The 13987-nt window shown below is 37.3% G+C and overlaps 2 protein-coding genes across 2 annotated transcripts in view; both read right to left on the reverse strand.

Annotated features, from left to right (window-relative positions):
- Positions 1–12968, reverse strand: part of LOC136058088 (bromodomain adjacent to zinc finger domain protein 2B-like) — a 30444-nt gene extending 17476 nt beyond the window's left edge. The window contains 11 exon segments of the mRNA XM_065751323.1: positions 837–902; positions 2116–2148; positions 2395–2439; positions 3073–3138; positions 3711–3776; positions 5619–5680; positions 5787–5879; positions 6789–6999; positions 11924–12025; positions 12286–12394; positions 12910–12968. Of these exon segments, the coding sequence (XP_065607395.1) occupies positions 837–902; positions 2116–2148; positions 2395–2439; positions 3073–3138; positions 3711–3776; positions 5619–5680; positions 5787–5879; positions 6789–6999; positions 11924–12025; positions 12286–12394; positions 12910–12968 (912 nt within the window).
- Positions 1–13987, reverse strand: part of LOC136057839 (bromodomain adjacent to zinc finger domain protein 2B) — a 137611-nt gene that overhangs the window by 17476 nt on the left and 106148 nt on the right. The gene's annotated exons all lie outside the window — the stretch shown is intronic.

Raw genomic sequence — 13987 nt, forward strand, 5'->3', positions numbered from 1 at the left:
CTTCCAGCACTTCAACACCACCAAATCTCGGTCCTAAGTTTTTAAGAAAATCTTCTACGATCATGAATAAAACATAGAAATTGGATAAGAACGTGGTATGGGACCACATCAAAGGCTTAGCAGAAGTCCAGGTACAGTTATGCTTCTTTTGTCCTCTGACATAGCACCGAGTACCTCAGCCTTTTCCGTGTCTGCTGTACCCAATTCTCCCTTCTAATCTTTTCATTTATCAGAGAGGCCACGCTCTCCTTGGGCTTTCTCTTCTGACTGATGTACCTGTAGAATCCCCTCTTATTATTTTCCAGATCCCTTGCCAAGTTCAGTTCCACCTGCACCTTGGCTTTCCTGATCCCACCTCTGCATGTCTGTACAATTTGAATGACAAAAAACACTTCAATTTTGCGTTACTTTAGAAGAAACATCTTAATTATTCTGGCCACGGGACAACCAATTAAGCAGCACAGAAGGTGTATTTAATCATCAACTCTAATCGTAATACTCAAGTGCTATTAGAACCTGATGTGATACAGTAAGCTTATACAATTGAAAGCAATCACCAGAAATACTAAGAAACCCCACTGCAGTGGGATGAGTTTCACAGCTACCCTTGTGTCCCAGTGTTAAGCCATCCTCAAAGTAAACCAAGTTTTCTTATGTTTAAAAGGAATCGGTTCTATTTACATTTCTGCCAATTGCTTCTTTTCCTGGTAACACCCTGTGTACAAATGACATACCACGTGACTGTAGCCACATGTACGAGAAGGACAAAGCTCTTCTACAGATCGCCATAGAATGAAATATTCAAAACCTCCAACTGTCAAAGGTTAATTACTCACTTCAGCCTTTTTACGAGCTTCCATGGCTTTCATAAGCATCATATGTTGTCTTCTCCTCTCTCGTTCCTATTGAAGCAGATAAGATTATAACTAAACTAATCCCACACATCAGCACCAGATAAAAAACTGAGTGCAAGTTTAGCATTAATAGACAAGTCACAGTAAATACTAAATACAGAATGGCCAGGTCTGTGCATGTTTTAGTTCAGGTTTAGAAAGCAAAATACAAGAACAGTCAAAAGCAAAAAGGTAAAGCAATGAACATGGAGACAGTGTAAAAAAGAAGCATACAGATTTACTTATGGTCAGTTGTGATGCTCCTTCATAAGCTGGCAGAACAAAAAGCATAATGGTTGGCTGGAACAGGTCAGTTACCTTACATCTGCTATCGGGGAACTTGACATTCACTTCTTCAATAGCCAATTCAGCAGAAATTTTGAAAACGATTGTTTTAAACATTGCCAATATTAACATCTTTATGATCAAGCAACAAAATAGTATGATGACTTTTTGCAGCTCTAGATCAGTTCTAATCAAGCTAAGGGGGGCATGTATGCATACATGCACTGAATTTATTGATGCCTGTCCTTCAGTAAACTTTGTCAGTAACTTCAAATACACGAAGGAGCTGCATGCGGGAGCACTACATATGTTTTCTTTCTTGAAAGTCTTAACAGCTGTGGAGTAGATCTTAACGCCAGTAGAAGCAAAGTAAATTTTATCATGTAGTTTGGTAAGGCTATCATTTATAGACTGATGTTTCACCTAGTTATAATGCCATGTTACACTGACTGACAGCTAACTTGCTCAGTACTTCACAAACTTGGGAGAGATACAATCCTAACTTCTAAAGTTAGGATACAATCCTAAATTCTAAATACAATCCTAACTTCTAAAGCAAGTTATTCCAAACCATTGCTAAAAACCTCTGGATACATTCCCAATGAATGGGACTATGTTTAGAAAATTATTTGTCTGACAACCTACTAATGTTTGCATTTATTATTCCCTGACTTTATATGGTAGTCCAATGGGACATCAGCAACAGATTTCTGTCTAAAAACTCATTTAGAGATTGTCACACTATTTATGTGTTTGACAAGTCTTTTTTTTTTTCCTTAACAGACAAGACAAGCAGATGTATGCAATGCACTGTGCTGTAAAGCCATGCAGCAGTATGTAATATGACAGCAGCCAGTGCTACATTTTATGCATTGCTATGACAACCATATCACAACCAAATCACAATGCGGTGTTAGATGTACAAAAATAAACATACCCATACCATATCTAGTCTATGCCTCTCCAACTCCTGGTAGAAAGAGTTGGCACAATATTATGAAACAGAAATCACAAAGTCATAAAACCACTTTAAAATCCCCCAAAAGACCCCAATACCAAAGCAAGCAACAAATCATAGGATGAAAGAAAAAATGTGCAGGAATCAAACCCAAAGGCTTAAAAAGGGCAAATTTTAAAGATTTTTATCCCCCATACAGCTTAAGAACTGGTTTACAATTGGCATTCTGCCTGTCTGGCCAACTCAGTGCATGCTCACCTGGTGCTTGAGAAGAACAGCTTGTTGCCTTCGCATTTCTTTTTCCTTAAGCAAAAGAAAAGTGTTTGACACATCAAAATGTACATCCTAATACGTACACATTTCGGTGTACTGAAACAGCACATCCTAATAAAAATTTTATTACATATATTGGCTACAGAAGAGTAATTGCACGTATGCCAAGTTGGGAATTCACTGTTAAAGTACACCATGATGAAATACTAAAGCAGTAAGAGAAGTGCACATATCAACTATTTCTTGCAGTGTTTGCAGAAAAGTTCTCAAGGCTTCTACTCAAGACAGCCAATGCAGGACTTCATTTGCTGGGAAACAGGAACATTCTGTGATACAGTGTGCTTGTAAGAATACTGTGAATGATGCTGCTGGACAAGTATTTCAAGTTATGCAAACTAAACATCACGCAAGAAAAACTTCCGAGAAACAGTTTACAAAAAACAGCATCTGGATGAACATGCTTTTCAGTCTTTGTGTACACCACATACGTGTACAAAATGGTGTATGTTACACCTTTAGAAAACAACAACATACGTACTCTAACAAACGAATTCATATGCCATATCCATTCAGTTCCACACTCAGCAGATGTTCTTTTTCATAGCTACTCATTTTCTCTGTACACGTGCTCGTAACTCACATTTGCAGCACATCTAAACTAACCTTTATTCGTTTTTCAGCCTCCAATAATTTAGCATTTGCTGCTTCTTCTTTCTTCTTCTTTTTTGCCTGTATGTAAAATAGATCACTCAACAAGAATACCACAGTTGGAAAATAACCTGTCTAGAAATAAATTATTAAAGCATTCAAAACGACATTTTGTGTTAAGAATACGTTGCAAGCAGTTTCTTCCTCACACTGAATAATAATTCGTCATTTATTTAATTCTTCATTTGGCTCTTATAACTATCGAAATCAGAACACTAAAAACATACAAGTAGCAAAAGGATGAAAATGTTAGAGTGCATATGGTAAGAAATCTGAAAACTAGCAATCTATCTTTGCTATTATATTATCATATGAGGACAGTACGTGAGTATTACGTATTACAGCACATATTTATATATTGAACATTTTACAACTGCTGCATTTCATACAGAGTATGGCACGATCCTACTTCTATTGGTCTTTGTAGAACAAGATTATCTGTGCAGGAAGTAAGGAACCCATGCATATTTCCAAGATTTGGGTTTAAGTTAGATTTCTTTGTTTTCTCCTTTTCCCCCCCCTCACTACACGTGTGAGTACAAAAGGACAGCATTCTTACACAAAAAATTGTATTTTTGAGCCATTATGTCTACCTCTAAAATTTGTTGAGCTCGAAGTTCTTTCTCCATTCTGATTTGCTGGATACGCTTAATCTTCTCCTACAAAGGGATGAAAGTTGCTTTTTTGTTTGTTTGTTTTTTAAAAACAGTATGAAGAAAAGCACTTTTACGTTTACATTACCAAACAAACAAACGGATGTCTAATATGCCCCTGAAGGAACCAACGCTCACAGCTATGCACAGATGCTCACAGTTAGGTCACAGCAGTATTTTATTCTTTTTTTTACACCTTTAAGGGGACCAGGTGACACCGTAAGCAACATTCAAACCTAACAGACAATGGTAGAGATATCTAGGAATGAATTAAAATGGGAGCTATACCAGGGAAGAGTGATTTGATGCAATCTCACCTAACCAGATACAGAGATCTAAAATTGTTATTTTCTACCTTTGTTCTACTGGCTTTTCCATCAACTGTGACACACTGAGGCAACATGCAGAACCTGAGTACTGCTAAACCCAAAGTATATCAGCCACTAACATCACACCCCTGTAACATGGAACACGCATTCACAGTTGACTTCAGTATTTCCAGTTAGAGATTTGGGGCTTCGATAGATTGGGATGTCTTAATTTGTAGTCTAGTGGAACTGAAGGGTAACAAGAATCACAGAAACATAAATGAGCCAACAGCCACAGGCTAACACAAGCACGTTTCATTTCACATAAACACACGCAAAAAGAAAAAGCTTTAAAAGAAACAAGCTAAGTATTCCACAGATTATAATTTCCTCTCTAATGTATTCTATTCTAAGAATTCTATTATTTATCCCATATCGTAATTTATTTTTCAAAACTTAGTTATGAAATCTGAACAACTGATTTAGCAGTGAGGTCACATTTCCCATACTGTATGGCTTTGCCTGTAGAACAGTAGTAGCCCAAGCTCTTTCTGAAAAAAAATGTCAGCACAGTACTTTATTACGTCAAAACTGCTGGTTGAGACAGCAACTAGGAAGCAATCATCACAAAACAAAGCATCCCTAAACATTCAGCTGAAATCTTGAAGTTTTAACAGCAAAGCACAGACACTGCCTTCAGAAGTGGAAACTCTGAAGCTGTCACTACCTACAAAGCCTCGCTAAGATGGCACGGTAACAACCATCCGCTGACTGCCTACTATACTGAGCAACTTCTCCATAGGAAAATCCAGCAAGGACATTAGTTATGAGCAATTTTTAGCTGTAATCTATTCCTGCAATATTTAAGGTAGGCTACAATAAAATCAACTTTGGTTAACTATGTTAATGAAGATTTTCACTGGCTTTTAGTACCTGGTTTTCTAGATGTAAAAGGCCTCTACTGTGACACTGCTTATTTTGAAATCTAAGAACTGGCTTTCTCACAATATTTCTAAATGGGACAGTAAGATCATACATTCTTTCATCCTCATTAATTGTTCCAGGAAGTTAAAAAAATGAAACCAAAACAGGCCCATTTTGGTTTGTTAATTTCCCACACAATACGAATGTTACTTGGGAAGGTTCCACAGTGATCTAAATGAAGTGATTTCTGCACAAATCTGAGTAAGATTCCAACACAAGTCCATTTCTAAAAGTAACTCAGCTGCAAACAGAATTTCCCAGGAGCACAAAGCCACTTTAAAAAGAAAAAGTCACCAGTCTTCAGGCTACTCCGAAGATTCTACACCACCTAGGGCACATATTCCCTGCAAGAGACTTTACATTTATGCTGTTTGAAAGCCAGGAGTCGTTTTAAATCAGTAAGTTGATGAGATGATTGAAGGTGATACAACTAACACAGTGGAAGTCAAACCTCCAACCCCTCTCTTCCCATGTCAAACTTGTACATTTTATTTAGAGCTTTAAAAATAAATACTATACGATTTAGTAAAGAGATGAATTAGGAATCTCAATTTACCTGCTGCTTCATTATCTTTATCTGCTCCTTTTGCTTCCGCTTTTCTTCAGCTGCCATAATAGCTTTAAGAAACACAGATGAAAAGTCAGTATCGGCAGAAAATGATAACGGATAGGTCACTTCACATCTATGGTTTTCAAACTGACTTCTCACAGGTCTGATACACACCTTGCTGTTTTCTTGCTTCTTTGGCAGCTCGAGCTTGTTCCTGCTTCTGGAGTTTTCTCAGTAGCTTTATTTGTGCTGCCTGTCTAGCTATTTCTGTTACAACAAGGAAAAGTTCGTAAAAATAGTGCTAACAGTAAAGACACAACTCATATTCCCATATACATCTATGAAGTGAAGAAATACTTGATTTATTTTTGCACATGTTTATCTTGAAAACATTCAGCCACCAATCACTCTGTGGTATATATACCACTCTATAGATACACACACCCAATGCATACTGTATGTAGGTATGCAACAGAAAAAGTATACAAATAGTTTCTACACAAAATAATGCACTGCTCTTATAGGAGAAATTACTCCAGGAAGTGTGAGATGGCATCTGACCAATAATGCTGCTTTGTTTAAAAGCCATTTCCCTGCTTTCTAAAGGAGAAATTATTTGTTACAGAGTATTGGATCAACAATTAATTCAGAAATCATAGAATTACTGCTTTCCTTATTTGTTACTTCAACTAATTACCTCATCCTGTTCTCCCTAGCTTAAATCAAACAACTTCATTCTCTGCTTATTGAGATCAATTCTCCTTCGTTCAGTCACAAACAGTGTAAAGGTATTTCCGAAAAGGGTGAAAAAGTCCATATCTAGTAACAGTACTGTTTAAGCTGGTAACAGCAGCTACACACATCTTTTTGTTTATGCAAATTTAAAATGAAAACATCAAGAGCAACCAAAACTTTGGCTGCCTGCTTTTTCTGTCTGCGCAACTAAATAACACAACTACAGAATAAGCTTTCAGACACACATCTGCGTGCCCACACTTCTCCTGATTCATATATATTTAGCGACAGTGAAATAGGAAAGGGCTTCAACAAAAGCATTTGTCAAAGTTCCAAAACAAAATGCTGCACACTAGTAAAATACACCTGTTTGAAAAAAACATCAACTCCCCATGTACTGATACTCTCCCATGTTTGTGAGAGCTGTGAAGTACTCTTTACCTTGAGCCTGCAGCTTTCTTAAAGGCTTCGCAGCGGTGCTGTCTAGAAGTTCAGTGCTCCCAACGTTTGGAGGTCTGCCTTTGCGACGTCTCGTTCCTGATTCCTCTCTAGAATGCTGTCTGTCTGGATTTGGTGGTCGTCCTGTACAGCATTCCATAGCCGTGATACATGGAACAACTTCCTCCTCCTTCAGAAGACACCACTGCATGCCCTTTTAAATTGACACATTTCACAAACAAGTATTATCAACACAGAATCAAAAAAGAAGACTTCTGAGAACAGCATACATTTTATAATATAAAAATAAAATATAAAAATATATTCTAATATAGACTGAAATATTTCATATATATAACTAATTAGAACTTCACGCGTATAGAAAAACTGGAAGATATTGAAATCTGTTCAGTGGCATACACAGGAATTACAAAGCAGCAGTAACACTAATGCATTACTTTCAATTATTTTAGGCCATGCTACTTAATACTCAACCCATGTCAGAGCAGAAACAAATTCTGCTCATCACATAGACAAAGAAATAACTACACAGCTTTCAGAGAAGCCACCTCTCAACATAAATGAAAATACGTCAACGTACAGATCTTCGGCATAAAAAAGAACAAAATGCAGTGGTCTATCAACAAAAACTGCTCTCTGCATGCTGCATATCCTTAGTTTTACAACAACTGAACAAACAAACAAAAAAAGTTCATTTTAATCTTGAAGTATTTAGTACAGTTTAGTTCCTTGTTCAAGAAAATTAATTTCTATACCAAGCTGAATGGGAAGAAATCAGAGCTCGATACCTGCGGTCCATCTGTGGCTTCATGAAAGTCACCGACTCCTACTTTTGCACTGAAGCTGAAATTGTCCCTTGAGATATCCATAATTCCACTTCTGCTGAGATACTGAAAAAATCACATACTTTTCCACTTCAGCTTGTAAGTAATTACAACCCAGCTTTGATGTAAGGCTAACTGTGAGTGTAAGGCTTTGTGTATTTGATCAAGGTGATATATAGACCAAATAAGCAATAACTGGTATTTTCCTCAGGTTGTTTCAGAGAACTGGAGGTTATCAACTATGTTATCTTTGGAGAGATGTGTTTCTCAAAAAGGTACTCTGAACCTTTTCTTTGAAGAAGGTGACATGTCTCCTGCCTGTGTCAACGGACACGAGAGAGTACACCTTCCAAACCAGCCCCAACCAGTTTCATCGCTAGGAGTGTTCTATGATGTAATAGTACAGGTTTCCAACGGAGACGTACGTCTAGGAGATGCCAAAGCAACAATTACAGTCCTTCTCAGAAAACACCAAGGAGCTGCCCATGCTTGGCTGCCAAACTTTCTGGATACAACGCCGCACTCTTAAACTAACAGTACCTTCACATTACTTCTAACAGTAATGGTAGAGGGTGAAAAACTGCTTGTCCAGATACAACCGAATTGAGAAAAAGCCGAGTCATGAAAGTCTAAGACACAGAGACCACACACCTCTTCAGCACCTGACTACCTTTAGCTACGGTGGACTCGAGAGCATTTTAATAGCATTACAGCCATTCTTAGTAGGGAAAAGAAGTGCTGAAACCAACCTAAGCAGAGAAAATTCAGGCTCTGAACCTGCCACCTCCATGCACTAATAACAATAATCTAGCAGCCTTTTAAAAGCATCAGAAGTCAACTCAAATTTCTGAGAAACAAAACTATCTTTGTACTTTTAAGAATGAGGATTATTCCCAATATACACAAACTCTTTTACCAACTGTGTCATTCACCTGCCTGTTCCTGGAAAAAAAAACAAAGTCAATCACATATTCCTTTAAAGTTAATGTACTCGATGGCATGGCATCCTCTTCTATTCCACTGAATCAAACTACTAAGACCAGTATATGAGTGGATGTTGCAATTAAAAACTTACTTTACTGGTGTGTTAATTGAATATCAAGTTCCCAATTCAAAGCAGTAAATATGCAACTTGATTTGTTACTGTACAAATTGAGATGAGAAGTCTGTTTGACAAACTACAGCTAGAATGCCCTGGAAGCCTGGCAGGGGTTGTGAACTGCCACGGGAAGGGCAACTACACAAGCTGTGAAACGCTGGAGAAAAAGGAGGAAGCAAGCTGTGTAACTGGGTGCAGAGAGAGAGAGGTGTCAGAAACGGAGGTGTGGCAATCTGGGCAAAGTTAGAGATAAGGTAAAGAACAGACAGGATCAGGAATGGAAAAGAGGCTACAGTTCTGAGGACAACAGAAGGCGAGCACATAAAGGATAAGAAGAGAGTAACTGTGGAGCTGGACACAAGGGATGTGGGCACACGTGGCAAGGGAGTGGCAGGGAATATAATGTACTCTTCAAAACAGGTCTTGCCTTTCTGAATCGCTTGAGTCTTCAAAAACAAATCAGAAAGTTATCCATTAATAAAGCAGCCTTTACAACTGTCCTGGTATGACTGTCCAAGCTCGATCACCACTGTGCTCCTGAATAAAGCCTAGAAATATGCTTTTATTTATTTATTTATTTACTTATTTATTTTAACCAGTCTCAAAAATTTGAAGGCTATTTCGTTTAGTGCCTCTCTGGCAGAGGAAGGGTGCTTGGCAGATGGGTTCTACCTGACAGAATAACTACATTTTATAAGATAAAAATAAAATATAAAAATATATTCTAATATAGACTGAAATATTTCATATATATAACTAATTAGAACTTCACGCGTATAGAAAAACTGGAAGATATTGAAATCTGTTCAGTGGCATACACAGGAATTACAAAGCAGCAGTAACACTAATGCATTACTTTCAATTATTTTAGGCCATGCTACTTAATACTCAACCCATGTCAGAGCAGAAACAAATTCTGCTCATCACATAGACAAAGAAATAACTACACAGCTTTCAGAGAAGCCACCTCTCAACATAAATGAAAATACGTCAACGTACAGATCTTCGGCATAAAAAAGAACAAAATGCAGTGGTCTATCAACAAAAACTGCTCTCTGCATGCTGCATATCCTTAGTTTTACAACAACTGAACAAACAAACAAAAAAAGTTCATTTTAATCTTGAAGTATTTAGTACAGTTTAGTTCCTTGTTCAAGAAAATTAATTTCTATACCAAGCTGAATGGGAAGAAATCAGAGCTCGTAACTTCTGACTCAACTAAAAGCTACAGAAATAATATTTTCCAACTTAATAAAGCATGCAGCAATATTACTTCTTTCACTACGATTTCTATTTCTTCACAAAATCTTGAAAGCAAACACCATATTTAACCACTATGTTATTACAGCAGTTTTGCACTTAGAACAACACAAAATCAGAAAAACAAGGAATAAAGAATTTCCAAGTCTGCATGTAAGTGTTCCTTCAGCTGTATGTGACAAGGGCGAGCACTCTGCAATGTTCCAGGATTTTACATGTATATATAAATAATTATATAGATTTACAAATAATTATATATATATATAATATAATAAATAATTATATATAGAGAGAGAGTTGACCCAGAACACATTTCTATCATAAAAAACATACAATCTGGTATTTTGTGAATTTTCTATATGTCAATGGAGGAAAAAAAAAACCAACAACCAGGATGAATGAGCATCAATGTAAGAGAAACAGTGGCTTCTATATAAGCTAAGCTTCACTGCACACATAGAGAAAGAAGTGGAAATAATACTGTGAAATGTCCTTTTATTGCTGAAACTAATCCAACCAGTAATTTAGTTTCTGGCCTTCGTGTCTACGCGATACCTTACTGTAATGAGGACATCTGCTCAGGCCTAGCGATCGTGACAGAGGATATCAGACATCTAGCTGGCATGTTCTCTGGCAAAAATAGCTAGAGGCTAGAAAGAACACTGCAGGGCTATCTCAACCGTACAGAATAACTATGCAGGGAAGCAGAATAAAGTTGAAAGCTTATTGGCCAAACTAATGAACAAAACCACAGGCACTTTACAAGTAGCTGGCATCATATCATCACTGACTTCAGTTCAGATTTGTCCTCCTTGTAAACAAACTACGCAAGCAGAAACTACACTGAGATGTACCATGCTGCATGCTGCCAGTATCGCCTACAAGAACGTGCCCTTCTACCACTCCTCATTTCTCAAGTCTTACTGTACCAAAGAAGGGCAAGATCTGAATGTTACCCCAGGAACTGAAATAGAGGAAGAAAGAGATAACTGAGGAAGGAAACAAGGTTACGGAAGGAATATGGGAAACACACAAACAACCTGACAGGCTAAAAAGGGAACTGATATTCTGACATTTACCATGAATTCAGTTGCTGTTATGTTTTAAATTTATGCAAATACTATGCACTTCTAAGTGGCATCACAATCACAGAAGGAAAAACGGCAGTGTGATGATCTATCCACACTGCTGTAATAACAAATATATTTAAAGAAGAAAATCTCTTTACTGAGAAAAGTCCAAAAGCTTTTGCACACGTCCTAAAGAAAAGGCAACACGACCAACCTAGAGAAATAAAGCATTAATCAAAGTAATCATTACCTCAGAATTCTAGCATTACTTATTCATATGCGGCTCCTGTACGTGGCATCTAATAATTCTGCCACTGTAAAGCATAACCCTAATTTCCCTTCCTTAACGATCTCACGTTTCTTACTGCTTCATGATAAACCAAACACTTGTATTTGAATATTTTAGACACATTATGAAGATGAATACACAAAAGCCATGTGATTTACTCAGATTAATTGTAAATTAATTAAAAATTGTTTCTGTGATTACACAGAAATTATTACCAATACTAAGACATTATTACCAATACTAGGTTTCTATAGAACAGGAAGACAAGTTTCAATAAGAAATAACTGAAGACTGACTCGGATAAAACACGCAACTGATTTCTTTCCTTCCTCAGGGTTGGTCATGAGGCACCCTAAACTCTTGCAAGCTCCTAGCGAAATCACTGCGAAGTGCAGTTTTCAACACTGCCAGGGATCAAGGCATAAGCAACTCACAATAAATTAAGAAATAGGCAGAATTTTTATAAAGAATTATCTAAAAACAATGAATGCTTCAGACTGCAGCAAAAGCTACTTAATCCAAAGTTATGTTAGTTTTCCTTGGATCAAAGACTTTACTTTTTAAAAAGCGGATACCTGCGGTCCATCTCTGGCTTCATAAAAGTCACCGACTCCTACTTTTGCACTGAAGCTGAAATTGTCCCTTGAGATATCCATAATTCCATTTCTGCTGAGATACTGAAAAAATCACATATTTTTCCACTTCAGCTTGTAAATAATTACAACCCAGCTTTGATGTACAGCTAACTGTGAGTGTAATGCTTTGTGTATTTGATCAAGGTGATATATAGACCAAATAAGCAATCACGCTGAGAAGTATTACCATCTCCTCGTGTCACGCATTTTGAAATAAGGATCTTTACTGGAAGAAAAAGTGCCATTCTTTGATTGCAAACGTGCTAGGTAGCGTAAGAACACAGAAGAAAAGAATTTAATACCTTTTCTACTTCAGAATACTGTCTCAGCTTCTTCCCACAAGGTGCAAAATACGCTACTTCCCCCTGAAGACGACCACCAAAGTTTCTTATTCGGGTTTCTCTTTGCCAGCTAGAATAACATGAAATGGATGCATTTAACAATACACTTCTTAAGAAATAAGTTATGCCAATTCCAGAATTTCACCTCAAGTGCAAAAGTTGCATTCTCATTTGACAAGATTATCAAACAAACGGGAAGAAAGAGAAATTGTTATGATGTTGATTGTCAAAATTCTGCTTGTGTATGAATTTATTTCTATCAAGCTACTTACAAAATACCAGATTTCAGAACAATACTTCAAGGAGTTACTTGAGCCCAGAACTGAAAGCACTAATTTCCAGTGGCTAAACTGCTAAAGGGCAAGTCACGTTTGCAGAGGAGTAAACTTGATGCATAAATGAATGCAAGAAATAAGCTGACACTTCTAAAGAGATCTACTGTCGTTGAGAGTTGAAAATCTAAACCCTTGTAGACCTTTTATTGTTTTAAAAATTCTCGGGGCTGAAATACATTGTCTCTTTCCCAGCTGATTTTTGAAGGTATTATCTCCCCCTTACGGAATATCAAGGAGCTACACAGCCTACCCGTATTCCAGAGGAACACGCAGCTCACGTTCGTCCGACACTCTTCATCTTTTGGACATGCCTAAAAAAGAACTTCTTATTAGCATCTGAGTTAACAAAAAAGAAAGTAACACGTTCCCAAACTATATGAAACTTTAAACTTACATCCTGAAATGAAAAGTTAAATAATTTTTGCATTGTAGTTGCTATATATCTAAAATACCAAGAAAATCAGTGCAACTTATCGTTCTTTGAAAATACTTTTCCCAGTAGTTTTCCTTTGACTTCTTTTTCTAAAACCATAAACAAACAAAAAACGCAATCATACCATGCTAAGCTGCTTGTCTTGTGTATCTCTGTCAGATATTATACGGATACTACAATGCCACGCACACCTGAATTTCTATACCAGACAGTTTTCTCAATGCAGAAAATGAAAAAAGGATATATTCTTTACTTTAAAATTCCATATGTGAATAGACTCTGTCCTCAAACTGTACTCTGTGTGAGACTGTGGTCAACTTCCCAAAGCAGAAAAATTATTCCAGCTTTCCAGAATTCAAATACCTGTTGCTGTGTTTGGTGCTAATCAAGACTTGAATCAAAAATACCAGAAGAAAAAAATAATCAAATTGAAGAGTGCTGAACGCTGGTACTTTCCTCAGGTTGTTTCAGAGAACTGGAGGTTATCAACTATGTTATCTTAGGAGAGATGTGTTTCTCAAAAAGGTACTCTGAACCTTTTCTTTGAAGAAGGTGACATGTCTCCTGCCTGTGTCAACGGACACGAGAGAGTACACCTTCCAAACCAGCCCCAACCAGTTTCATCGCTAGGAGTGTTCTATGATGTAATAGTACAGGTTTCCAACGGAAGGAAACCGTCTCCCTGCCTTTTCCCCTTTTACCTCTTCCCCTTCTCCCGGGATGAGGGTCCATGGGCTCCCCTGCTCCACTGGCCACACTGCTTTCATTCCTCCAGCTCTTGCTCAAAAGGCCAAAACACTCTGAAAGATAAAAGGAAACTTCTCCCTGGCCTAGCAGATCAAAGTGCCCAAAGCTAAGTGCAGGATACTCATTCACAGAAAATGAAAATGATGAT

This window comes from Cyrtonyx montezumae, unplaced genomic scaffold (assembly GCF_038088225.1).
Source record: "Cyrtonyx montezumae isolate F1298 unplaced genomic scaffold, pur_monq_1.0 scaffold_7, whole genome shotgun sequence".
In the NCBI taxonomy this organism is placed as follows: domain Eukaryota; kingdom Metazoa; phylum Chordata; class Aves; order Galliformes; family Odontophoridae; genus Cyrtonyx; species Cyrtonyx montezumae.